The 26,894-nt window shown below is 41.1% G+C and overlaps 1 protein-coding gene across 7 annotated transcripts in view; it reads left to right on the forward strand.

Annotated features, from left to right (window-relative positions):
- SUSD4 (sushi domain containing 4) overlaps window positions 1–26,894 on the forward strand; it is a 144,608-nt gene that overhangs the window by 91,225 nt on the left and 26,489 nt on the right. For 4 of the 7 annotated variants that reach the window (XM_059717616.1, XM_059717607.1, XM_019483131.2 and 1 more), the window contains 3 exons: window positions 5,893–6,105; window positions 15,737–15,916; window positions 21,074–21,262. In XM_059717616.1, the coding sequence (XP_059573599.1) occupies window positions 5,893–6,105; window positions 15,737–15,916; window positions 21,074–21,262 (582 nt within the window). The remainder of the gene's footprint in view (window positions 1–5,892; window positions 6,106–15,736; window positions 15,917–21,073; window positions 21,263–26,894) is intronic. The other 3 variants (XM_059717586.1, XM_059717597.1, XM_059717605.1) reach the window with 3 other exon arrangements.

Raw genomic sequence — 26,894 nt, forward strand, 5'->3', positions numbered from 1 at the left:
AATAATGCATGCTTAGGGCTTTTTGGAGCTAATCAACAGGTCAGCTGGTAATGTCCCTCTGTTCTTTCCTTGGAAAAAGCTGTATAAGAAGAGTTTGAACTAATGAGAGAGACTTTTGTTTTGTTGATGGGCTGATAAACCCCCTCCTGGCTTCTTTACCTGTCAGGTTTGCAGACAGTATAAAGAAGCAGGGAGAGGGAGAGTGAAAAACTCAGTATCATCAACAGATGCATGCACTGCACCCCCTCCCCCCTTTTGCTTCAGAGTGGTAGCTGGGGGCTGGGGGCTGGCAACACTCTCGCCCCTTGAGCAGTGAGCGGGGAAAAGCCTGGGATTGTGCAGGCAGGATGGGGGTTTAAACCCCTCCCTTACCAGAGTGACCTGTCGGGCCTGGCCACGCCCCCCTTCAGCTCAGCCCTCTGAAAAGGAAAGGAGGGCTGCTTTAGCACCCCCTGGCTTCTAGCCTGTGCCATTGCAGTCATGTGCCTGCATTTCTTCAGTCCAGAGGGAATGTCTGTACAGGTTTCCCTCGCTTTATGCAGATGCTGTATGTGCGAATTTGCTCTTATGCAATGACCATTTTTATACCAAAAATTCGTTATATACAAGGTAAATTCACTCTTATGCAATTTGTGTGGTGGAAGCCCACAGTCAGCTTCTCTGTGCCATACATTGTGGGAGTGATGCACACCAAAATATAGTCACCTCTGTGGATCTTGCTCCTTGCTCGTTTGTCTGGGACGTGTTTCTGCAGTTGCCATCCTCATTATGATAGTGCCCCATGCTTGTGTGTACTGTTTGCTGTTGGTGAGTATAAAACTTGTCTTGTAAAGTGGTAGAAATGGGTCTGAGGGTCAGTACAGTCTAGGTCTTGAAACGTATCCCTATTTGTTACATTGTAAAGTGGGTTCCTTTTATAAGAATTCAAGTTATGCGCCGTTTTCGAGGAACACATGTACAGGATAAATTGAGGGTAACTGTACAGTTGCAGATTGATTCAATCCAAGCAGGTTAGACTAGCCTGCAGAGATTCAGGTTAGGCTCAGGCTTTTTGAATGTCTGTCCCTAGCTTATGAGACATAGTTAGTAGTTTTAGTCTGAAGTCAAGTAATATCACATGCTTTCATGGAGTAAAGCTTACTCCATCAGATGCTGTGGAAGGATGTGGACAAAGAAGTGTATGGGAAGGAGAAATTTGATTACAACAGGCAGAAAGCATAGGGAGAGACAGGAGGGTGGAGAGGAGGAGGGGGGCAGTTCTGCTGTGGTATCATCCAAAAGTAGGACTACATGTGACTTTTGCCCAAGTTAACTGAGTCCAAGAATTAGGCCAGCTATACGATTGATTGTTCTGAGAGATAAATGGAGGGGGAACATGTTGATCATTGCAGTTTTGGCTTTTTTAGTGACTGCACAGTCAGTTGCTACATTGCACATATAATCAATCTGATTGGTTTCTCCCTGTTTCATTTTATGTATTCATTTGCTCAAGGGCAAGAAGCCAGAAATACTGTACAACAACAACCCCATTGTGCAGCCTCCAGGTGTTTTATTTTATTCTGCAGCTTGTGGGAGAAGCACACAGGAGCAGTGGTTTTGGAATGTTGCAGAGAATGTATTTTACTTTCCCTGCGGAGTTCCAGTTGCTTTCTAGAAATTCCCATTGTGTGCTTGAGATGTTCCTCAAGAGGAATCTTTCCTATGAAGAGGTTTCTGGGAAAGCAGTAGTAAGAACATGTAATTAGTAGGGCTGCCAATTGTAGTTAACAGGCGCGATTAACACAAAAACAAATTAATGCATTAATTTTTTTAATGAGCATTAATCGTGCCCGTTTTGACTAGGGGTGGGCAAAATAGAGCTTGTGGCAGCTGGGCAGAAGCTGCTGCTTGGCGCAGGGGAAAAGTGGCCTCTCCCCCTCACTGCTGCCATCCCCTTCTTGCTGCAGCCACCCAGAGCCCGTGTCTAGGTTGCCCTGCGGCACCTCTCCACTGCCATCATTGCTGCCTCCAGACCGCTTTTCCCCTGTGCTGAGCAGCAGCTTCTGCCTGGCAGCCACTGCTGCTCAGCATGGGCAGGTGAGTTTGGAGCAGGTGCGGGGTGGACCGGGGTCAGGGCTGTACATGTGGGTCTCCGGCTGGTCTGCTCCAGTTGGCGGGAGTCTGGAGCAGGCATGGGGAAGGCTGAGGTTGGGGCGGGGGCTGTGCGCTGTTGGATGGAGGGGATGCTATTTTTTAACTGTATGATTAAAATTGCAATTAATAGCAACTGGTTTTTTTTAATCTCACAATTAATTGCGATTAATTTTTTTAATCGTTTGTCAGCCCTAGCTTAGGTTGTACAAAGAAAGTAACCCTGTCCATACTTCAGGGTTAAGCATTTTATGTTTTATAATTTGTGAAAGATTATGGTTAGCTTGATTTTTCATCTACTAGTTGCATATGAACTCAGCACCATTTCTCTTGTCACACAACCTCTGCGTCAGCCAGTTAGTACATGTTCCCCACATGCATTTAGTAAGAGTACATGCCTGACAGGTGTGGCATACTGGTGTACTTTGCAAGCATGCAAATTCTGAAATGTTACATTTAAAATTTACATGTCGCCAAACTTCAATTTATCCCTGCATCTGGTGGAAATGTGAAACAAGTTCTTTGACTACATCATAAATTTGGTTATATCTGCATTCACAGATCTAATGTGTCACCAGTTGTTCTAGGTTTTAAATTAACTCCTTTTCCTTGAGTAGGTCTCCTACTCCTTTCTGCAGAATGGATATTTTTTAAGAGAATGATTTGTTTTTACCCAAACTTCCTTTGCTCCTGAATAAAATGGTCTCCTGTGCTGGCAAAACTATGAAAATGTCATTACTGTTCTGGTCAGAGCCTAAAGAGAGACAAGACATTCTCTTCCTCAGTCTTTTTTGATCCAAGACAGCTGCTGAGCCCCTCGTTCTTTGCTGAACAAAGCCATGATTGGAGTTGGAAGCTGCTACTTCTTTGCCCCGGGACATAAGAAGCTCTCTTTCAATCTCAAGTAACAAGTTGAGACCACTTAAGTTTATTATGCTTTGTACGGGTTATATAAACCCATCAGTGTAATAAATACATTGCTGCAAGGTTATCACATTTGCTAAAGTAGGAAAAGCAAAAGCACATGTATTCTGTTATGGGCTAAGTACAGAGAGTCAAAAGGCCTGAGGCTGAATCTATTCAATCTGCAGGTTAGTCTAAACTGCTGAGATTGAATTGATAAGCCAGTGAACAGACCTTCACTTTTGATTCTGGAAATGCAGCCACATGCCTATAGTGGTCCAGGCAAAGCTGGGGGGTGCTAGAGCTACCCCCTTGCTCTGCTGGAGCAGACAGTTTGGGCCAAGGCTATTCTACCCACCCTGCAAGGAGGGTTCTTCAGGAAGGTGCAAAGCATTTTAGGATGCTGGGGGACTGTAAGTTAATTTGAATCTGGAGGGGATCTAGGGCAGAAGTTCAATAAACTGATTTAACCTAAAATCAATTAGGCCTGATACTACATTCATCCAGGTTTATCTTAAACTGTTTTTGGCCATTTTGAAAGCAGTTTATGTACACTGAACCTCTGTTGTGTTACAGATTTGAACCAGTGTCCAATGACTTATACCAGTTTATGTGTAATTTCTGTCCCAGGCTCTGGTGGCCATAAGCTGTCTAGGAGGAAGAGTGTACATGCACGTGCGGGCTATGGTTTTGCAATGTTTCAAAGGGATGGGGTTCATCTGATGAGAGGTGGAACATGTGCTGCTCCAACAATGAAAAGGACATGGCAAATGACCACATGGGTCCAGTTGGGTTTCCTCATAGCATAAAGCAGTGGTGACCAACCTTTTTAGCAGGCATACCACAAGGTATTCCTTGCCCCCTCCTTAATTGCTGCTGTGACCCTGTCCTCCAGAGGCGTACCTTATACAGGTTACATCCTAGGGCAACTGAATGGCAGGGGGGCTCAAGCCTCCATCTTCATGGAGCCAGAGAGAGAGCAGGACACTGCTGTGAGAGAGGAGTCACTGCCAAGAGCCAACTTAACCTTTTCCAGGCCCAGCAGTCACAACAGTTTTATTTGGCGAGTGAGGATCCAAAGCCTAAATTCAGCAGGGCCAGGGAAATGTTAACTTGGCTTTTGCTGGTAACACCTGACAGCTCTACAGCAGCATCTTGCACTCACTTTGATCCACACAGCCCAAGGCTTGGGCCCCTCTGCCTCCATTCCAGCACCTCCATTAATTGAGTGCTTGGGGCTCATGTGTCACACACAGCTGCTACTTGTGCCACTTGTGGCAGGCATGCCTCCTGTTGGCCACCTTTGGCATAAAAAAACCCTGAGAAGGTAAAAGAACCCCAAGAAGGTATAAACATGAGATAAGCCAGCAATCCTGCAGGTTTTGCCCGACTGGGTCTGGGGAAGAGGGATGTGTAATGATGCTCCAGTTATTAATCTCTTGACAACTATTAGTTACTGGTGGAATTCAGAGCAGCCAGGGGTCTTGTACCTGTCTAGAATCAGCCATGGATTCAGGAAATGGCCATTAACTCCCTAACAGCCAGTTACTGAATTCAGGTTCCACTGGACAGGGCAGATAATTTGGCTATGTAGTAGTTTTCCCTGCGTGCTTGTTTCACTCCCCAGTGCATAGTAAGGGGTTACCAGCCCGAGGAGCAATCCCTAGCTGCCATGGAAGTGTCCCACATCACCTGTGGCTGCTACAGTTCCACATCCGGCCCTGCAGCTTTGGCCCATAGGAAAGAGAGATTTAATTCAGGAAAATCCTCTGCTGTAAGATCTTCAGTCTCACTGGCCGTATTGTGGAGGCACTCAGTGCTTATCATGCAGGGAATGACTGAGACCCTCTGATGCTTTTCTTTGAAAATCAAAACATTAAAGCCCCAGTTTGATGGTTTTCAAATTTTCCAGGCATCCCTCCCACTGGCATTAATTGCACCCCTGCTGTACTTTTTGCAAAGCTGTTTTCTATTTCAATATGCAGTACATGTTCAATGTAGCACTAAACCTCTGTTGCTCTGCAGTATAAAAAGCTTTATTTTATGCAAATGGCATTGTACACATTGATATGAGCTTGACAAAATGCTAAACACTCACATTTTACAAATGCGATTTCTGGCTTTTTGTTTGTGTCCCACTTAATTCTATGTCTTAACAAAGACCCTGCTGGCATTCATTCCTATCAGTGGCCCTACACCAGTGGTTTAACAGTACCCTGGCTGACCACAAGCCAACTCCATACAAAATACTGCCATCAAAATATCCTTTCCCTATGCACTGCTCCCACCCCTTTCCTCTAAGTGTCCATTGCATCCACAATCAGTTCATTTCTTGGACTGGCTTCTGGTTCCTTGGGTGGCAACTATATTTTGTATTATTTCTGTTCCCTCTTTGCTCTTGTCCTCCCCTTTCTTTCTTTTTTCCTGTTTCTTCCTCCCTGCTTCACTACACTTCTTTTTCCTTCCAAATCCCTCAGACCCACTATCTCCTACTGATTGGCTGTAGATACATTGCCCTGCTATCCCCACACGTAGCTCCCATGGGTGCTTTACTTTTTACCTATCAGCTGTTGAGCGGCTGGATTGACCTCATTTCGGCTCCTACCTCAGTAGGTGTGTGAGGCTGTGAAGTGTTTCAACACCTGGAAAATTCTGAAGGGGCGTCGTTAGTGGGCATTACTGAAAGGATTACAGGTCTCCTTGCATAAGGAGCTTGGTGAATGATTGCTGTGTGGATCCTCTCTGTTGGCCCTAGGTGTTCTCCAGAAGCTGTAACCATGGTAAATCCTAGAACAAGGAAGACTGCTAACTATAGGAGGAATGAACACATGTAATTCCTTTACATTTTTGTTGACATAGGGTTTGAGGACCTCCACGCTTGTGCTGATCCAGGAATCCCTGAACATGGATACAAGACCCCCAGTTCTGGCATTTTCTTTGAAAGTTCTGGAGTCCAATTTCACTGCCAAGAAGGATATAGACTTGATGGTCCTTCAAAAAAACTGTGTGTGAGACATTTTAATGGCTCCCTGAGCTGGAGACCAAGTGATATACCCGTGTGCCTACGAGGTGGTAAGTCAGTTTTGTTAAAGCATGTCAGAAATGTCAGCTGTTATTGTCTGGATCCATCCCATGCAGAGTGCAGAAGGTTGGAGCCCATATGCTTATATGTTATTTGTATTTTCATTTCTGAGCTAAAGTTGTCAAAATAGATTAGTGTGGTGGGACGGCGTGTGTATGTGTGTGTGTGTGTATGTGTGGGGCAGGGACATAAAGGAACTTTAACGGTGACTAAGAAATAGAAGTAATAATGTTTCTCCTTTTGTCCAATTATAAGTTGATTTATTGTGGCTTTTGTTGATAGAAAGAAAACTCCCCCAGTAACAGTATATTTTACTAGCCTGTCAAGTTAGTGCTCCTTTCTGTAAGATCTTACAATGAAAATGTAATTAATTGCTAATAGTACTAAAGATGAATGTTAATCAAAGGATTAACTATTATTATTTATTACATATATGTAATGCATAATTCATTAGGGGAGAATAAGTATGGGAAGTAGTGGTTTATTGGCATACTATAATTTTATTACTAGGTAATCCAGACACTTATGGGGTAAAGCAACTTGATTTTATTATACATAAATATGTTCAGAGTTTAAAAATATATCTTGTCTTAAGTTAAGTTTCCTTTTAAGAGAGTTGATGGAATCAGGGTTAGACTAGCAAAACACAAACATAAATTTTGGCCAAAATTATGTGTAAGCAGTGCTTTCTATTCATTTCACTAAATACATTAAAATTATTCTTCTTCCTCCAAATGATTTATTTTTGTTCAATAGAGCTTATAATCAAGAATCATAAAAGCACCAGTAGGATTTATGCTGTATCTCTGTGAAACTTTTCAAATAATTTTTGGCCAGGAGAGTTATCTCTTTGTTACATTATGAGCTAGGAGGCAGAACCTGAGCAGGTGGGTTTAGTGGAGTTACTTTGAGTACACACACACACACACACACCCCCTGTTGTGTTGTGTTTTAGGGAATTCCATTGACTTCAGTGAATGCAAGGTCAAATTTTATTAAAACTTTCTGCACTTAAAAAATATCTTTGCATAAGATCTTATGCATAAGGACCTAGAATATAGACTTGATAGTAGTCTCATTTGCAGCTAATTCTGTTTTTCTTTTTTTTTTCAGTAAATCTTGTTGATTGTTTTTGTTCTTTATTTTAATTGTCCAGCATGGAGATCTTAAAGCAGAAATCTCCTGTTCCAGTCCAGTTAAAAACCACAATCCTAGGGAAGTATAATCCCATTTCACTTTTGCTAAAAAGACATATTTTATTACAAAATGCTTTGCATATTTCATACTGTAGCAAAGATAATCCTGTAGATATAATTCCATAAAATAGCAGTCATCTCTTGGTTTGGCTTCATTCTCTTGTAGCGTAAAAGAAAATCCTCCACATTTAAACAAGTGTGTGTGGGAGTGTACACACACACATATTTTATTCAAATACTCCCTTATTTCATCCATTTGGCATAGATGCTCATCTTCTCCAAACAATGATTTTTTGTGAAAAAAAATAAAATGGAGTAACAAAAAGAAACAACTGTTTTTAAAATGGGTAATAAACTAGGGGTGAAAAGCTAATTTTTAAAACGTGTATTTTCTGTTAAACATTACTGAGTCTTTGCTGTGGGAGATTCTTCTCTGTGCACATGTCTACATGAGACACTAACTATGTAGTAGCCTAATATTACTGCACAGTAGTGCATCACATCACAAACAGTGCTAATATGCTACTGAACAATATTATTAGGCTACAACAGTAGCATTACTAAAAAGGTGCACAAGTATACAAATACAGATGTCACTTGTATATTTATATACAAATACTAAATTTAATGTACACTAACAACGGTGCATTAATGAATGTGTTGATGCACCCTGTATCTCTGAGACAGAATATGTATTACTTGCTAGTTATTACACTAAGTACTAGTATGTTCTATTGCATATAAACAAACCCATCTGAGTAGAAATCCATGGGTGAAGTCTTGTCCCAAGAAGGCAATGACAAAACTCCTTTTTTCTACAGTGGGCTCAATATTTCAGCCTGGGAGAATATCCAAAATATTGAGGGATGAGCATGTGATAGTCTGAGTGATAACAGTTGCCCAGGATATGATCGGTCATTAACTCCCAATACTGAGTCTTTAAAATGTATTGCCTGTCAAGGCCCTGATCATTCAGAGCACTGAAACATGAGCTTAATTTTAGGCATGCAGTCAGTCCTTTTTAAGTAACATATTTAACCATATGTTTACACGCTTCCCAATTAGGCAGTTTTTTCTAAACGTGAGGCCTAACACTATAGTCTAAACAGTCATAAACTTTAGTAACAGGGAGAAGCAGTTTGTTTTTCCCACTCTGCCTTTGCATAAAATAGTTCCTGGTTCAGAGGCATGTATTCAAGCCCATCTTTGGTTGCTTCTAGCTGTAAACGGGTCCCTGGTTGTTCAGGCTGGGGAGTGAAAGGCAGCCAAATGTTATACTAGCCACATCTCTTCCTTGTTTGATGTTGGGTATAGAAACTGGTATAGTTTAACCATGCTAGCTTGATTGGGGGGGGAGGAGGGGAATATTCACTCTGCTGGACATTTGACTTTGATGCATATGACATTCATCAGAGGGACTTAAGTACATGTTTATGGGCATTTCTGAATTGGGGCTGTAGTTATAAGACAGGAGTGACTGATGGGCAATACAGTAGGATGGCACTTTTGGGATCCATTTGGAGAGGATTTCTAAGCAATTTTGGAGTTTCGTGGTATCTATCAAAGGCTTTGTGCTTGTCATAAAAGTCTTCATTGCAGAATTTTTTTCTTTAATAATGTGTGCAGAAATAGGCAGTAAATCTGGATTTCACAATGCAGTGTGTATCATTGTTACCTGTCACAAGGTGAAATATATGTGATAAACCTGGACACTTAAAGCAGAAGCTGAGTTTTGCACTTGCCACATGTAAAGAACTACATTTGTGCTTTTATGTAAATCTGAGATGCTGCCATCTGGCTCATTAAAATACTTGTTTTTAATATGACTGCCTTAGTGTTGGAGCATTAAAAAAAACCACCTAATGTATCACAATTTATTTTAAACTTTATCCCAGAAGCCTGACTTTTAACTAAGGACAGTTTGCATATATAAAATGATTACTCAGCAATTCACTAGAACAGTCTACAGTCAATAGTTGCTTTACAAACTAGAGCACTGATGCTGTTCCAAAGAGTATGGAATGACAAGCTGTATAAAGTTATTCACATAAAAATTAATCTCCAGGCTTACCTGGAGATTTTCAGTGAATTGATTTGATTCTGCAGGTTTGCCATTTCCTGTTAAGGTGCAGACTATCATAAGTGTCAAAACAAGCACACAGTTGCACAGCACAGCATGACTAGATACTTGATAAATGCATGTCTCAAAAATTTATTTACTTAAATTCCTTTGTTGTTTCCAGTGTGTGTGTTATGCCTGTAACTGCCATCAGTTCTTACGTGGTTGTACACATACATCTCAAGGTGCCTAAGTCAGACTTCTGTGCTTACTGTTTAAGAGTAAGAGGCTGTGTTTTTTTCATTTTAATCTTCTCTTACCTTGAATATGTGGCTGCTGAAACTGTTGGAATACTCTGAACAAGAGCTAATAGCTTCCTCTCAGGCTGAGTTTTTAGTCACAGTGCATTTGAAGGCTGCTTTCCAGTTCCTGAGCTACTGAGCATGCAGCTAGAGTAGGGTATCTCTACACTGTTGAGCCATAAATCATAGAGACGTATGTTTTGTGCTGCAGTTCCCAACCTGTGGAATGAAGAGGAAGTTACTTCCTTTCTCCCACATTGTGTTTGTCTTGTCTATTTAATTTGCCACATCTTCAGCATAGGGATTCACCCTTCCTATGGGTATGTCCACATGGCACAAAGCAGTGCTGATAGATACCCAGGCTAGTTCTCAGCGGGTTAAAATAGATACCAGAATCATTGCAACCATGTTAGTGCAGTGCTGAGGCTTGGTTTCTCATGATAAATTACTCCAGGCAGAGCAATCTGCTAACACACTTCTTCTTTTGGTATCCAAGCTACTTAGTTTAGATATTGCATAGCCAGGTGAAAATCCAGGGCAGGGTGCAGTGGTTTCCCATTTCAGTTCCTCCACTTCTGCCATTCATGGAAGCCCAGAGCTCCAACTTGTGGTGCCTGCCACATCTTCCTGACCCCAAAGGCCAAGGGTACAATCCTGACTGTACCCCCACCCCAAATTCAAAATTGTAGATCCATTGTTGTGCAGATCCTGTATGTTGTACATACAGTGCTTAGAACAATACAGCATCAGTTTTAGTTAAGCCTTTAGGCACTACTGAAAGAAGAGTAATAACAGCAGGATTCTTGTGGTACTTCCTGGAATGTAATCTGTTTGTCATTGCCATAGTAATCATACCAGTGTAATTCTGCACTTACAGGCCACAGATAAAGTCCATGTCACGCAGGTTAGCAGCTCCCTAATAACATACCCCAGATCAGTGGTTTTTTTCACATTTGTGTGCACATGAATAGGCCATGCCCTGCCTCACAACTGCCTTTGATCACTGTTCTTGAGAGCAGGAAGGGTTATGAAATTCTTTCTGAAATCTTACTTGAACTGGGTCATGTATTTTTTCCATGCTGTGCTTTTTCAACTGAATGAAGCAGACAAAATGGAGAGATCATGCAATGAGCCTGCATATAAACCAAGAACCTCTTGGTGTAGCTGAGTTTGGGGCAGTTTAATAGTGACATGCCAAAATTCAGATCACAGTATTTTAAGCTGTAGCTTGAAATCACTTCCTTCCTTTAACACAGGCACATGAACTTCCAAAACTAGAAATCCTAATATGTAGCATTCCATCTTTACCAAAGTTGAGCAAAGATGGAGAATTATACATGGGAAGTAGTAGCATCTGCAGGAGCTGCATAGCTCAGTTGGTAATGTGACTGGCTACAGACTAGAAAAAACCTGGATTTGATCCTGGGTGAGGGCAGTGGGTTTCTACTAATTGTTTCCAGTTCCGGTGTGGCCCTGAGGCCCACCCAGCTTTCTATCCAGTGGGTACCTGGGGGTGAAGGTGGATGGAGCATTATTCCCTCCTTGTGCTTAAGTTACGGAAACAGTGGAGCCTTGCCTCCACTGTTCCAATGGCCTGTAAATGGGATGCCGTTACCTTAACTAGTAGTATCTGCAGGCTGTGCCTCTATGAAAGATGACCTGCATTTACAGTGTTTGGGCTCCTGGAGTTTCACAAATTATGTGCCCTGCTTAGAACATGGTTTAGGCCAGGGGCGGGCCATTATTTTGGGCAGAGGGCTGCTTACTGAGTTTCGGCAAGCCATCAAGGGCCACATAACAGGCAGCCCAGGGCAGATTAATGTTCATTTTCTAAATTTTTTAGGGGCCCTGCGGGCTGGATAGAATGGCCTGGCGGGCCGCATTTTGCCCACCCATGGTTTAGGCTCTCCTGGTTTAAAATATAAGTATTAAATTTAAATGGTTCATATGAAACATCTCCAAAATAGAATATGTAAGTAGCACACTTTTCTCTTTAATGCAGTGTAAAGATTAATAATTACATGGAATGGTTTCCAGGTTCCAGTGTATTTGCTGCAAAATACTTGAGAAAAACACACACATTTTCTGGGGCCAAGAAGTTTTAAAATTGAATCACTTATTCTCAGCTGTTCCAAATGGAATCTGTGCTGGCTAATGCAAGTGCCAGAAGGAAAGACCATAACACTTTATTCATGATTAAATGCTAAACAATATAAATTCCCCCAGTGAGAAACTAGTTTGCTCAGAAGAGTACAGTAGGTTGTATTATTGTGGATACAAGGGTCTGGAAGCAACTGAAGCTTGCAATAGGCCTATTATCTACGCCAGCCTAGATGTAGCAGGCCAATAATGGTACAGTGAACAACTGTCACTGTAGTCTGCCAACATCCATCTGATTAAAATGGTTCAATCTACAGCTGTCATTTGGGATAATAGGAATGAAGTCACTGTAATAGATTGTTGTTACAGGATCAATTTCCCCTGCTTTGAAAATAAATTCTCGTATTTCACCTCAGCATATACTCTGCCTCTGTATTTATGTAGCAATGGAACACCATTATCCCAAGAGTGAGCTGTGTATTGGCATTATCTCTTGTCATTCGCCCTCAGCTTCTGAGTCAGGCAGAAGATCAGGTTCTCTATCTTTGCTATTCCATTCTTGAAGACTTTCACTGAAGGCTCCTTGTGGCAGCATTACAATTCATCGTCATGCCTTGCTGTTTGCGGCATCATTTTGGACTCCTGTGCTCACTGTCTTATTTGAGGAGATCCCAGTGTTTTGAGACTGTTTAAATATTGGGCCAAGGTGTGATTAGTACACTTATTAGGTGATTAGTACACTTATTAGGCTATGGCATAGGTACTCTAGAAATGAATAAATAATATAAACCTTTTGGTTTCTGGTCACCTGCAGCACTAGACATACTGCTATCATCACTCGGAGTCTTAACTAGGAATTTTGGCACCCTGGGCAGAGATGCCTACAAACAGGTGCCAAATGCCAGAGTCTTGCCTCCCCATACATGGGCTCCCGCTTCTGTGGTGTGGCTTGGACTCCCTGGGGGCTACCATTTTGGCACCTCCTCCAAATCAGAGCCTTGGAACTGGTGCTTTTCTTGCTTACCCCTGGTTACACCATTGTCACTACCCATTAATGTTCCCATGGATAGCAGTTGCACTCTGTCTGAATACCTGGCAAACAACACCAGCAATCAATCAATTAAAGGTATCAGGGGAAATCATTAACTAGTACTTCTTTCTAGGTCACATAATATAAGACTGGCAAATATGATGTAATCTCAAAATGATAGCTATATGCTAAAAGTGTAAAGGGATGTAGTTTTAAATTGGAGCAAGGAACAACTCTCCAAAAAATGTTGGTGAGATTTGGTGACTGAAAGAATCACTGAAAAACTGAAGGAATCATAGGACATCATTTATTTCCTCACTCTTGCTAATTGTTCATCTAGTCTAATTCAAAATTGTCTCTGCCTTGCTTAGACATTATGCCTCTAACAAGCAAGCAGCTTGAAAGCAAGATGTTACAATTCGTCCTCTATGTGGATGATCATGACTGGTTACTAAAATTAAATGTAATATTACTCTGACCCCTAGGGAAAAAACTACTAGAGAAATAGGCAGAAGCTTTCTCTTGTTTCACTAAAGTATGTAGCTCCCAAGTGGTTTTTAAAACAGGCTTCTGATAGACATTGCACTCCAAATGGCAAGTGATCATCTCTTGGGACAGAAATGTTTGTAAAGCAGCACAAAACAGGCTTATGATTTTTTTTTTATTTGGAGCATTTTAGTCTCCTTATGTTTTCTGGTGCTTAGTAATTCTTTACTGCTGGTTCTGACATAGATTGCTTACTGGCATCCAAACAGATGATTTCATGGATATATTTCTTCACATTTTTTCCTTTCTCTAATCTTATTTCACATTTATGAGGAGGATAAACTTTGAATCACCTCTGCTGTCTTCACTTATCCATTTGCCTGGCCTTTAGCAATGTAGTGGCAGCAAGATTTTTTTGCCAGCCTCTTTTTCCTGCCCAATCTTCCACCCTCTGTTGTATTTATTTATGTATTATTCCATCTAAACACCACTCTGCTTAGCACCACAGTGTATTTGTGCCCATATATCACTACTACACTGATTCTCCATCATGCTTCATTTAGCAAACAAGATTTTCAAAGCTGGCAATTGATTTGGGTCCAGTTAGGTTTTGTGTATCTAAATGGAGACCACTGAAAGAAGCCTGGTTTGAAAGGGAAAATGCTGAACATTTTCTGAAAATGAGGCGCTTTGAAGACAGTATTTTGGGCACCCAAAAACGGAAGCATTGAAAGTTACTAGTTACTTTAGAACATCTTGGCAAATTAATTCGCTTGAGTCTTGATTTGCTACTGTTTTACTCTAGTTTTATATTGCTGTGACTCAGTTGACTTCAGTGGAGACACTGATATTAAACTGGTATGTATAATGCAGTACAAAATCAGGGACTTTTCTTTATCCTTTGGATTAATATATGAAATCCACTATATGTCTCTTAGAAACAGACATTATTCTCACAATAATTTTACCTTATTCGGCATCTCTGCATTGAGGACATACAGGCTAAGAAAGATAGGTACATATGTGAATTAGGACTCAGTGGCCTTTTTATGACCACAGGTGTCTGTAAAATTAATAACATGATGTGGTCATAGGAAAGCAGGGCTGGAAGGTCTTCACAAGGTCACCTACTCCAGCCCCCTGCTCAAGGCAGGATCCTTTCTGACTAGACAGACACTTGGCTGGACTGTTTTAATCTGTTCTTGAAAATTTTAGGTATCCCATGTAAATGCTTGACTATTCTCAGAGTCAGAAAGATCCTCCTAATGTCCAATCTAAATTTCCCCTGCTGCACTTTGAAGCCATTGCTTCTAGTCCTGTCCCCCACAGCCACAGAGAATAGTCTGTGTCCCTCCTCTCTGTAGTTGCCTTGCAGGTATTTGAAGACTGTTATCAAATCCTCCCACTCCCCCATCCTTTCTCCCCCAGACTAAATAACCCTAGTTCTTTTAGCCTTTCCTCATAAGTCTTGCCTCCCAGGCCCCTAGTCATTTCTGTTGCTCTGCGCTCAGCCTGTCTACATCCTTCTTGAAGTGTGGAGCCCAAAACTGGACATAATACTCCAGGTGAGGCCTCACCAGTGTTCACCAATGATTTCCTTGTTTAAATGTGTTTCCTGCTTTAGTATCTGTGATTGATTATCATGTAGGATGCAAATAACCAAAAAAAAATAGAATGAGTGATAAAATAAGATGTGTTTTGCTGTTAGCTGAAGATTGACCATCTCTGAATATAAATATAAATATGTAAACTATGTTCCACAGCATCTAAACCTAAAAGGAGTGTAGAGGGCTCTTTAGATTAAATCTGCTGCCTTGCTGCTTTGCAGATTCCCAGGTAATGAAGAGATATGGCTACAGATATTTAGGCATAATACTTCTGCTGGGGACTTAATTGATATACAGCAGAGATTGTGGAATGAAGGTCTGTTATGTATGAACTCTGGAACAGATCTGTGTGGACCCTGCTGAATGTACTTGATGTATGTTCTCTTTTTTGATTAAAATGTAATTGTCCTCATTTCTCACACTGTACCAGCATTTCATCCTTTCTTTTCTCTCTTCTCTTACACTAAGGCTGCTTGCCCCTGCTGCTTACACTGGCTTACTGTATGTGCAGTTTAACTTGTATATCTGATAAAAAGGGAATATTAATAACGACCTCTCTAAACCCTACCTTGACCTAAGCCCTATATACCTCCGTGTTCACAGAATTTGGAAGTATGAACCTTTATTATAAGACTGCAGACTTGAGTATTATACAACAGATATAGAATTGATGGGTTGCTGGAGAAAGTATATATTAACTGAATTGCATTTTTTTGCTCTGCAGTGTGCAAACTGTCTAACTGGAATAGATATATTATGGTTTAACTTTGCTTAAGAGCTTGACTGTCAAATGGCTGGCTATGAATTTTTTTTAATTAAGTTAATAATATTTTTTTTGAAGTCACAGATTGCCTTGTTCCACATGTTGAAGATGCAGAGATTCATAACAAGACATACAGGACTGGAGATCAGTTAATAATCAGCTGTCATGAAGGATTCCAGATCCGTTACCCTGACTTAGACAACATGGTTTCAGTATGTCAAGACGATGGAACATGGGATAATCTGCCCATTTGCCAAGGTTTTGTACATCAGAAAATCCTATTTTATAGTTTGCGTACCTTGTATTTTTTTTCCTGTTACTGCAGAGAATAGAAGTGATCTGCTCTGTCCCGGTTACAGAGCATTCTAATAGTACTTCTGCAAAGGCTTTTGGATTTGCTCACCCTATGTATATCCTGGAAAAAATAAAATTCCATGTGCTTTACCATACCTTTAACATAAAATAGTATTTTAGATGTTATTTGCTAGTTTAAAATCTGAGACAAGCCTGTCTTTCCTTTTAATAAAACATGGTGCAGCCCACCTCAGTGAGAAGGCCAGCACAAAGTCTTGGAGACCACACAAGCCATGGGCCCACCTGTGGCTCTGTGGCTCACTACCAGCTTTGGTGAATGAGCTATGCTTTTAGCTGCCTTTTGCTTTTGTGAGCCCAGTGAAGTGGACATAGGGAGAAGAGGATAATGACATAAAACAGTGTACAGGGCCTAATTTGGCATAGGAGTTAGTGTTAGTAATGGTGTTTGAAAAGGAGAAAACCCAATATAAGTAGTATCTAGATTGGGAAAAGTAGGAGGAGCTAAGATGGCTGTAGCGCACATATGCTAACTAACCCTCATCTATGATCTTTTGCCCTCTAGCAAGCAGAGGTTAGTATTTTTTACCTCAGTTAGCTGGCTGAGGTTGATTCTAGGCTTCCCCTGAAGCAAACCTTGATCAATTAAATAGAGATAAGGGGCATTTATACACATACTTGTTAGGTCTTGGAAGTGCCAGAGATCCATCACTTCAATTAATTGAGTCTGCTCTGCACACGAGCTGATGCGCATCATGCTGCGCCACTTGTATAAGTGGCAAAATGCGTGTCAACACGGAGAAAATGGTGGCAGTGCACTTTTGAACAAAAGCACCTCCGAGGTGTTTTGTTCAAAAGCACACCGCTGCCACTTTCTTCACATTGGCACACGTTTTGTCACTTATACAACTGCAAATGTCACAGCACTGGGTGTTTTTCGAAGTGCCCGGCGTGGCAGCACTTGTACATGTAAGAATACCCAAGAGTTTAACCTGTATCCATGTTAAGGAAAAGGTTGGGATTTGTTATGTTATCTAACCCCCACTTGATTCTGATCTCTATTTGTAATCTAAAGCCCTATGTGTCTAATACAGTTTAAAAAGTGAGGCTTGACCATGTGAAATGCTGAGCAAAGTGAAGTCAGTGGGTATAATGGGTGCTTGCCCTCTCAGAGTTAGATAAGACTTTATGTTTGGAGCACAATAGGGAATTCCATAATGAAGTACTGTATTTTAAGAGAATTAGAGTTTTAGACTGTTATGACTTCTTATTGTCCTGGTGCAAAGGCATCTTACATCAGTTTTATAGATCCTGTTGTTCTGCTAATAGTGCACCCTCTCTCAAAATTCAGGGAGATCAGAGAAATCATAAAATTAATCTAGCATAATCACACTCTGCTGAAAACAGACAGTTGCTAAAAACACTCTAGCTAATATAGAAGAAAATGTAAGTCCTTGAGTTCCCAGGGGCTTTATTTTTGAACACGGTGTGTGATTCTATGCATAATTCATAAAGAAATGAGAGTTCTTTGTGGCACTTGCACACTGAAGTTTGGGCAAATGGAGCTGGCCTAGCTTAGTCATTTAGATAAAATGAATTGTATCTGTGGGTTTTAGCAAAACAAGCAGAGCCTTTAAGAAAACCAGTCTTTCCAGTCAAAAGAGTGAATGCACTTTAAAGCATTGCATTCTGCTTCAAAGGGAATTTGTTTGTGATAATTTTAAGTGTACTTGCTATGTTTAAAGAAATGGTAATGAACACCAAAGTGCTGTCCGTCCTGTGCATAGGAGACTTGGTCCTAGAGTTAACAGGTGGAATCTTTCTGGGTTGTTACTGAAATGAGCCATTATATCTATTGGTATGTTGTTTTCCTCATCTGTGATATCAGAGACCTGGAATAGAAACAGCTGTTGCCACAAACTCCTCTGCTGCAGCGTGTTCAGTTTTCTGCTAAAACCTCACATCTCCTCATGTTTAATTCAGTCTTTGCCACATTTTTTAAAAAGTAAATACCATTCTAGTAAAAGGTACCAGGCCAAGAGCTCTAGAGTGCTATATTCTGTAGGCCCAGTGCAGGCTTCCTCACATTGCCTTGGCAAGTGCTCTATAACCTCCTTCTGGGCATCCCAGGGCAGTGTTTGGTCTGTTAGGACAGCAACTGAGGACATTAATGTGATATCAACATTAGGACTTGGACCAGCAACTGATTCTTGGCATTCCCACTGCTTGTGGGTATGTTTCTCTTTTCCATACAAGTTACTTTATACTGTCAGAACCTTGTAAGGAACCTTAGAGTAAATGAGAATCAAGGGCAGTGACTTTGGCCATTGGATAATTATGACAGTAACCTAGAACCAAATAACTTTTTTTTTTATTGCCTCCACTTCCCCATTCTTCATTTTTCACCAAATTAAACTTTTTGGCAAAATGAAAAGCAATACAAATTGTTAAAGATGAAAAGATTAATTCAGTCTCAGTGTGCTCATACGGTGAGTGCACATGTGGTTTACAGTACCACAGACCTGTCCACGATGCCACAAACTGCACATACTGTACATGCAGGCATTTGCTGCACTGCTGATTTGCAGTGCAGTGGCGTTTTTTTGACACTGGGAGATCCCATACTCCAGCTGCTGGCCATGCTTTGCACGCCCACAGCGCTGCCTAGGGAAACTCCTAGGACCTCAGATAAGGCTTCTGGGCCAGCCTAGGTGCTGGCTCCAGCCTCCCCTACCCCACCTGAGACAACTTGCCATATGCCAGGGCACACATTCAGGGGTCTTCCCCAGCAACAACTAAGCAGCAGGACAAATATAGTTACTGCTATTTGTCCCCAGGGACTGCACATTCCCGCTCATGTGTACATGCCCATAGAATTAACAGGTGGACCTGTTAACTGTATTTGAAAGTAGAGGAACATGTATATATATTTGACCTTATAATTATATTTTAGAGATTAAATAACAAGCCAGTTAACCAAAAGACAATCTTTAAATACAAAGCATGAATGTAACTCATATATATCATCACATCTGACTTTGAGGAAGCAGGTTTCTTTTGTGTTTCTTTTGTGTATATTGGCACAGGCTATTATTTTGAGGTTTATTTTTAGAATGTAGACATCTAGTGTGATTCCTAGGAGCACATATACACCTAATGCCCATGAAAACCCCACTGTATGCTTATAAGTACCTTTCAGTGCCTAAAGACCATTAAATATCTGGTCCTAAGAGCCAAAATTATTTCTGGTATAATTTCAGTGAAGATAAATTTGGCCTGTTTCAAAGTCTGATTCTTTGTTGTTGTCACACAACAGACTGGTTATTTTTTCATGTAGGAAGCCAGTATAAACTGTTCTGTCTGCAGAAAATTGATGTGTTCCATATTTGGCCCAGCAGAAAAAGCAATAGGCAATAAATAGGACTAGTGCAGTTTTAGTTAAGTAAGGACGTTAAGGAACCAATAAAATAGCCATTAATAGCTATTTTGTGGAGAACTGAATGTACTGCAACAAGCTTTATTTTCCCCATGGGCAGTGCCCAGACTAATTTACTTACCTTTTCAGCTACATTAGAGCCTGTTCCTTAAAGAATGTTGTCTGGGTATCTCAAGCAAGGAAAACTGAATATGAGCAGCTCCCTATTGGACATGCTCAAATTGTAGGACACAGCATGTAGCATTTTTTTAAAATCTATTTTTGGATAAAGAAAGATTCCAATTTTTTACAGCTGGTATAACAAGGCTTAAACTGATGAGTCCATGTGACCATCATCAGGAATTCCTCAAGGTGACAAGAGCCTTATTAAGGCTAGTTGTTGCCATACCATGCAGCTTCTGTTTGTCTCATCAGTTTTTACAAGGTTTCTTTTCATTCTTAGATTACTAATCATATTTCCTCAAAAATCATTGCCGGTCACTTGCCAGTGATGTTTGTCAACCAAAAAGGGTCATATTTAAGGCAATAAGGGAAGTAATTTTGCTAATTTTTCCCAATGCACAACTTGAAATCTTCAGTCTGAGTATCAGCTCAAAACAGCATTTGCTCAAAATAGTGGATATATATTAATTGGATATCATTGGATCATGAGTGACCATGTGATAAACTTCCTTTTATTTATAACATCCTATCATTTATGAAGCGCACTATTGGCTTTTGCAGTATCAAACTTATAAAATCTGCTTTAATTTGATCAATACAGGCCAAATACATCCAAGATGTAACTTTACTTAAGTTAAATTTGGCCCTTTCTAGATAATCTTAGGCCACAGTTTTTGGAAATTACTTCTGATCTTGAGTGCCACAGCTTTTTGGTGTCCAGTTTGAGGCACCAGAGCTTTTGAACATTAATTAACTTTAAGCTGTCTCAACTGAGGTCCCCAAATTACTGGTCATTTTTTAAATACTTAGCCCCTTTCTTGCCACACTTTGTAACATTGGCAATCTCAGCATTAAAATAACTTAAGAGACTGCCTATTTAAGGAGAGCAATAAAGCCCATGGTTTTCTATTAGCAACAATTTATTAAGGGATTTCATCTCAAAATAATTAACAGCTTCTAGTCTAGTGAATATCTGAGGTTAGAAAACAAAGCATTGCAGCTTGTAAATGGGCACTGATGAATTTTCAGCACCAATAGCCTACATTGGCAGAATGTGTGGGAAAGCAATGAAGGAACTTTAAATGGAGTAATGAAGCTTTTGCATCTGACAGGATGGGCATACCAAGAAGTTACTGCAAGATAAATGAGGGCAGGAATTTGCGATGTACTAGCTGTACTGCAACAACTGTCTATGTGCATGGTCTTTCCTCCTAGTAATAAATGTAAAGGAGTTTAGCCTTCAATGAAAATGGCGTAACTTTCCTTGCGTGTACTGAAAGGTAAGAACATGCACATAGGTTATTATTGCAGAGTAGCTGACATGTGGGTAACTCGCATCATGGCTAACTTCAGTAATTTGTTAGTGTACTGTATCCTGAGAGAGATTAAGTAGGAGTGGGGGAAATATTATGCTTTTTAACTTGGGAACTATAAACAGGATATGTTAATATGACTGAGATAAACACCTCATAATAAAAAATGCCTCCCTCTTCTCTAATTTGCAGGTTGCCTGAGGCCACTGGTTCTTCCTCATAGTTACATTAATATATCTGAGTTCGAGTCCTCCTTTCCAGTAGGAACTGTGGTATATTATCAATGCTTTCCTGGATATAAACTAGAAGGGGCAGAGTTCCTTGAGTGCACGTATAACCTTATCTGGTCAGGTAGCCCACCTAGGTGCCTTGACGTGGAAGGTAAAACATCTTACTGTTTTGTTTTGTGTTTTAATTTTGGACAGTTAACAGTCTATCTATAATTGTAATTTAGGATTATGATCCCAGGACCATTTTGCATAGTCTATCCTCAGGATATGTATAGCATGTCCATTCAAGCTCCTCTTTTGAAATGTGTCTTCTGTATATCTTGGAACACTAAACAGTTTAATTGTTAAGGTTACCTACATAATGTTTGTTCTCTTGGCTATTGTGATGAAAATACCTAAGTTCTTATTAGTGAAGATTGTTTATATGTAAATCTAAACTGCATCATCTTTGCTTTTCTTATGAAAAGCTGAAAAAGTTACTGAATTTACTTACATATAAGGACAGTTTGGGGAGCTGAAGATTTGGACACAATTCCCTTTTGAATTGAAAGCACTCTTAAATACTGATGAGTAACCTGTCTCAGTTCAGCTGGTATGCCAGGTGTATACACATGTTCATGCTGCATGACTTTGCATTGAGAATCCTGGATGTACTAGTGAAAAGTAATGCAGTAATGGAGTTTCTTATCGCTTATTTTTAAATAGCAATCCAGGTTCTTGAATCCAGAAATGACTGTGCGCTTAAGAGGTTTCAAGTACAGGAACTGATTTTATGATTTAATCTCTCTTAAAATCAGGAACAGAATCACAAAGTAGCCCTGCATAAATATTTGTTCTTGTTTTATTTCTTTTAGTAGCACATGAAATACATAACTAAAAAATAATCATCATATGAAAAGCCTCTGTCAGATATCATCAAAGCATTTAAGGAGAGTACAACATAAAGTAGGATAAAGTAGAAATGAGTCTTTAATGAGCTAGATAAGAGCATTAAACCCATATACAGAAGTGGATTAAACAGAAAATGCTGTATGCATCACTTCCTGGCTCCTCTTTACCACAGATGAAAATCAAACTACTGGTCCCTTTTCCTGTCAAAGTATGTGGCAAAACTCCCATTGACTAGTAGTTTTGCCATGTACAGGGCTGGGTTTTTAGCACCCTCAAATCATCATGAAAGGCTACGGGACCTGAACCTGTTCAGCCTTCACAAGAGAAGGCTGAGGGGGAACCTTGTGACCATCTATAAACTCACTAGGGGGGACCAGAAGGGTTTGGGGGAGACCTTGTTTCCCCTAGCACCCCCCGGGATAACAAGAAATAACGGCCATAAGTTGTTGGAGAGTAGGTTCAGATTAGACATCCGTAGGAACTACTTCACAGTTAGAGCGGCTAGGATCTGGAACCAACTTCCAAGGGAAGTGGTGCTGGCTCCTACTCTGGGGGTCTTTAAGAAGCGGCTCAATGCCTACATGGCTGGGGTCCCTTGAGCCCAGTTTCCCTCCTGCCCAGGCAGGGGGGCGGACTTGAAGATCTACAAGGTCCCTTCCGACCCTACTTCTATGATTCTATGATTTAGTATTTGTATCAGAGCAACACCCAGGCCTCTGTTGAGCTAGGTACCGTATTTTATGTGTACAAGTTGACACAGTGTATAAGTCGGCCCCATATTTCTGATCAAAGAAGTTAGGATTTTCTTATAAGTCAACCTCACCGCTGCAGCTAGAGCCCATGAGCCGCAGCCGGGTGGCCAGCTGCAGAGCTTAGCTTGGGGGGCTATGAGTGGCTCCTGCCCATCAAGCACTGCTCACTGCTGCCGCTCTGCACCCTGGTGCTGCTGGTGGGGAGCCACTCACTGCTGCTGCTCTCTGCACTGGTGCTGCTGGGGGTGGGTGGTGGCGCTGTGGCTCCTCCACTGCCGAGCGGTGGCTCCATCCTGCTGACCAACATATACCTGCAGGGCAGCCACTGGGTTGTGGGTAAGTGTCCCTGGGCCAGACTCAATGGACATGGGGTTTGGGCCCCCAGCCTAGCTCCAGGGCAGGAGCAGGGGGGAGGCAGGAGCCTCGCCTGGCCTCAGTCAGCACCAGGGAAGCCCCTAGATGCCAGCATGCAACCTCCTGATGTGGTAGGGAGACAGCGTAGAGTCTGGCTAAAGTACTGCTATGGTGTATGAGGTGGAAATTTAAGGGGAAATATTTTGGCATCAAATCTCGACTTATACACCATGAAATATGGTACTTTAAAATATGAGAGCGAAAGAGAAACTCTGCCCTGAAAATCTTGTGTTCTGAATAGACATGATAAGTATCAAAGTCTCCAATTCAAAGATGGGGAACTGAAGTAGAGAAGAGAGAGAGAAAAAAAAAATCTTGCTCAAGGTCATACAGCAAGTCTGTGGCAGAACCAGGAAATGAACCCAAAATGGATGTGTCCCATATTTGGCCCAGAAGAGCAAGCAATAGGCAATAAGTAGGACTAGTGCAGTTTTAGTTAAGTAAGGGGTTTAAGGAACCAGTAAAATAGTCATTAAAAGCTATTAAGTGTGCTTCAACAAGCTTTATTTTTCCCACAGGCAGACTAATTTACTTACCCATTCAGCTACTTCAGAGTATATTCCTTAAAATTGTTGTCTGGGTGTCTCAAGCAAGGGAAACCAAAGATAAGCAGCACCTTATTGCCCATGCTCGAACTGTAGGACACAGCATGTGGCTATTTTTTATAAATCTACTTTTGGACAAAGTAAGATTCCAGTTTTTTACAGCTGGTATAGCAAGGCTTAAAATGATGAGTCCATGTGACCATCGTCAGTAATTCCTCATGGTGATAAGAGAACTATTTAAGGCTATTTGTAGGCATACCATGCAGCTTCTGTAAGACGCATTAGTTTTTACAAGGTTCTGGCTTATCCTTCCCCCTTGTTACATTTTTCACAATTCTTTTTATATTGCAACTAAAACTTTTCTTGGTGATTTCTAGTTGGAATCTCATATACTCTGGGGAGAAGCAAGCCACAAAAGATTGGGATAAGTACCCAACACCTCCAAGAATGGGTTCTATGGTATTTGGGGTCCTTCCAGTTTCTGTGGGGGAACAATGATCAATAGCATTGTAAGACCCCAGCTGACCATTTCATTTCAGAGCTGTCAAGGAGGAGTGCTTTAAGTGGGGCACAGCACAGTTTTAAACTTCCATTTTTCATTTTCATTTTAGAATTCAGTTTTTAAACTTCCACCCACATTTGATTATTTTGCCCTAAGTGACTTAATGAAGGAGCATCAGACTCTAAGGAGATCTGTTTCCAACTATAATTCTCCTTTCACGTCTGTTATTTTGCAGCTCTTACTGAATGTACCAACCCCACTTTGCAATGTACCTACCATATATTACAACTATCTTTGTATTATAATGTACCCAACAACATTTTTCATGGAGGAGATATACAAATGGCAAATTAATTCCATTAATTTATTTTCATTGATCAATACTAAATTAATTTAACAAAATGTCCTGTTTTATTCTTTAATATGGAATTGATTAAAAGCAAATAAATACTATAATGCTTTACTAAACATTTGTACTGCTTGTATTTCACTGCAAGCAATTTTGATTATAGTTTCCTCCTCTTCATTGTCTGCAGGCCTCAACAATTTGCAAACTGCATTAAAAAGGTATTTGAGGTATCTTTACTAAACCTCTCTGCAGTCTAATAGCAGACTTTATAATGATTATCCCAGTTTTGGAAAATAAAGATTTAGTTGTGCTCTGTGCTACCTCAAAGCACAAAAATGTTCATTTTGTTGCACATGCCACACTTTTGGTTACATTGCAGTTGACTCTCCATCTAAACATGAGCTTTCAGATCCCATGGAGTCTGGAACAGCAGCAATCACACATGTTGTCTGAGAACCTTATGAATTTTGCCTCTTTCTAAACCACATGAGCTAAATTAATTTCAGATGTAACTCTGCTGAAATGGGTGGAGCTACACCAGGAAATCATTTGGCTTTCTTCCCCCTTGCCCCTACTTGTATAGCTGTAGTATTTGTTTCATAACTAACGCTTCTATATATACTTTACTAGGTGTTTTGTATTCCCAAGGCTCTCAAAGCATTTGGTGTACTTTACATGTAGAATCAAAATAACTGGAGATGGAAAGAAACTATTAGTTCATCTCATTCAGCCTTTCACCACCAACACAGGATTCTGCCCTATGATATGCTTTTAATGTTTAAACTGGTCTAATTTTTAGTGCTTCCATGCATGGAGCTTCACCAGGTCTCATGGGAGACTCTTTTCTACTCATGCAGTTCTTGCTGTTGGGGAGGAAGTTTTTTTTCCTTATAATTAACCTAAATGTTTTCTTTCACATATTCTGTATGGAAATTGCTTTACCCAGTGTTGAAATGCAGCCTTCCCTGTGGTGGTATGAAGCAGCTGTTTAGAAACAGCTGTTTTATATCTGATAAGGGAAAATGTTCTAGGCAGTGAAGAGCACAGTGTCTATAGTTAAAGTTGTCCATTGCTTACCTGTTTTCACTTGCTTATGGCATTGCCAAACTTAAACCACCCAGATTTGAATTTTTCTATTTCAAGTATCTGCCTCAAGCTGAATTGTTAAAGTTGTTGGAACTAAAATGGCTCAGATGCTTCTGAGAACGAGGTGAGGGTAAAACACATTGTTTTGCCAATGCTAAATTCTTACAGTTGTTTGCCTGGGAAGACGAAGCACTTTTCGAAATTGGTGATAAACAGTGTTTGAAGCAAAAGTTTGAAATATGGCCTTTGAATTTAGGGCATCCCTTGTGCTGTTCTTCAGAAAATCCAGGCACATCTCGCCATGTTATAAGACTGAGAAATCATTTGTATGCACTTAGAGGAGATTGCACTTGCACTAGGCATGTTTTCTCCCTTTGCCATCCCTGCTTACTGGCCAGATTGTACACATGCCACCCCAGTCACTAGCTGGGATTTTTCCTGCAATTGCTTCCCTCGGCTGCTAGCTGCCCCTATGGAGGTCAACACCTGAACTGAAAGCAAAACTGCCCTCACTGTTTCCCATGCTTAGGCCATGGACGCCTGAAAGAGAATGAGGAACAGCCTGACTAGAATGCAGTGGGGAAAAATGTAAAGAGGAAAAGGATGCAGGGGAAGGAGCTATTGGCAAGAACTTGAGGGAGAAGGAAGATTAGGAATGGGAGGTGGAAGAAGAGGGACAGGAGCTGCGGAAGGGAAAGGTTAGGAGCGGTATTCAGGTGGATAAGAGGAGTTGTGGGTAGGACCAGAAGCAGAGGGAGGGTAATGGGGTACAGAAGCCAGAGAAGAGGCAGACAGGGAGAGGTGTTAGGTGTTTTAGATGGATATTAGGTGGGGAGGGGTCAGGGGTAGGAGCTGGTAGGGGGAAATGAGTCCAAAAGAGAAGAGGGAGACAATGGGAGCACTTACACAAATGATTGGAAGCCACTTCCCATCGCACCCATAACATTTGCACTTTACACAAAGCACTTAAAGGTACAGCACAATCAAACTTAACAGACGTGAGGCATTTGAAGGTGGGGGCTTAGAGCCTCCAGGCACTGGCTGAGGCCAGGAGGTAGGGGGTGCTGTCAGAGGCCTCACAGCATACTCTGCTGGCTCCCCAGGCCAATGCTGCCCCACTCCCTTGTATTGCAATTTTTCCAGATGTCTGCTGACTATGCCTGCTGGGTCCCCACTCCTCCCTGCCAAGAAAGCATTCCCTCTCCCCAGGACTCTCCCCTGTCAGGGAGCTGTCTCTGGGGGGC

The sequence above is a fragment of the Alligator mississippiensis genome, chromosome 1 (assembly GCF_030867095.1).
Source record: "Alligator mississippiensis isolate rAllMis1 chromosome 1, rAllMis1, whole genome shotgun sequence".
Lineage (NCBI taxonomy): Eukaryota > Metazoa > Chordata > Crocodylia > Alligatoridae > Alligator > Alligator mississippiensis.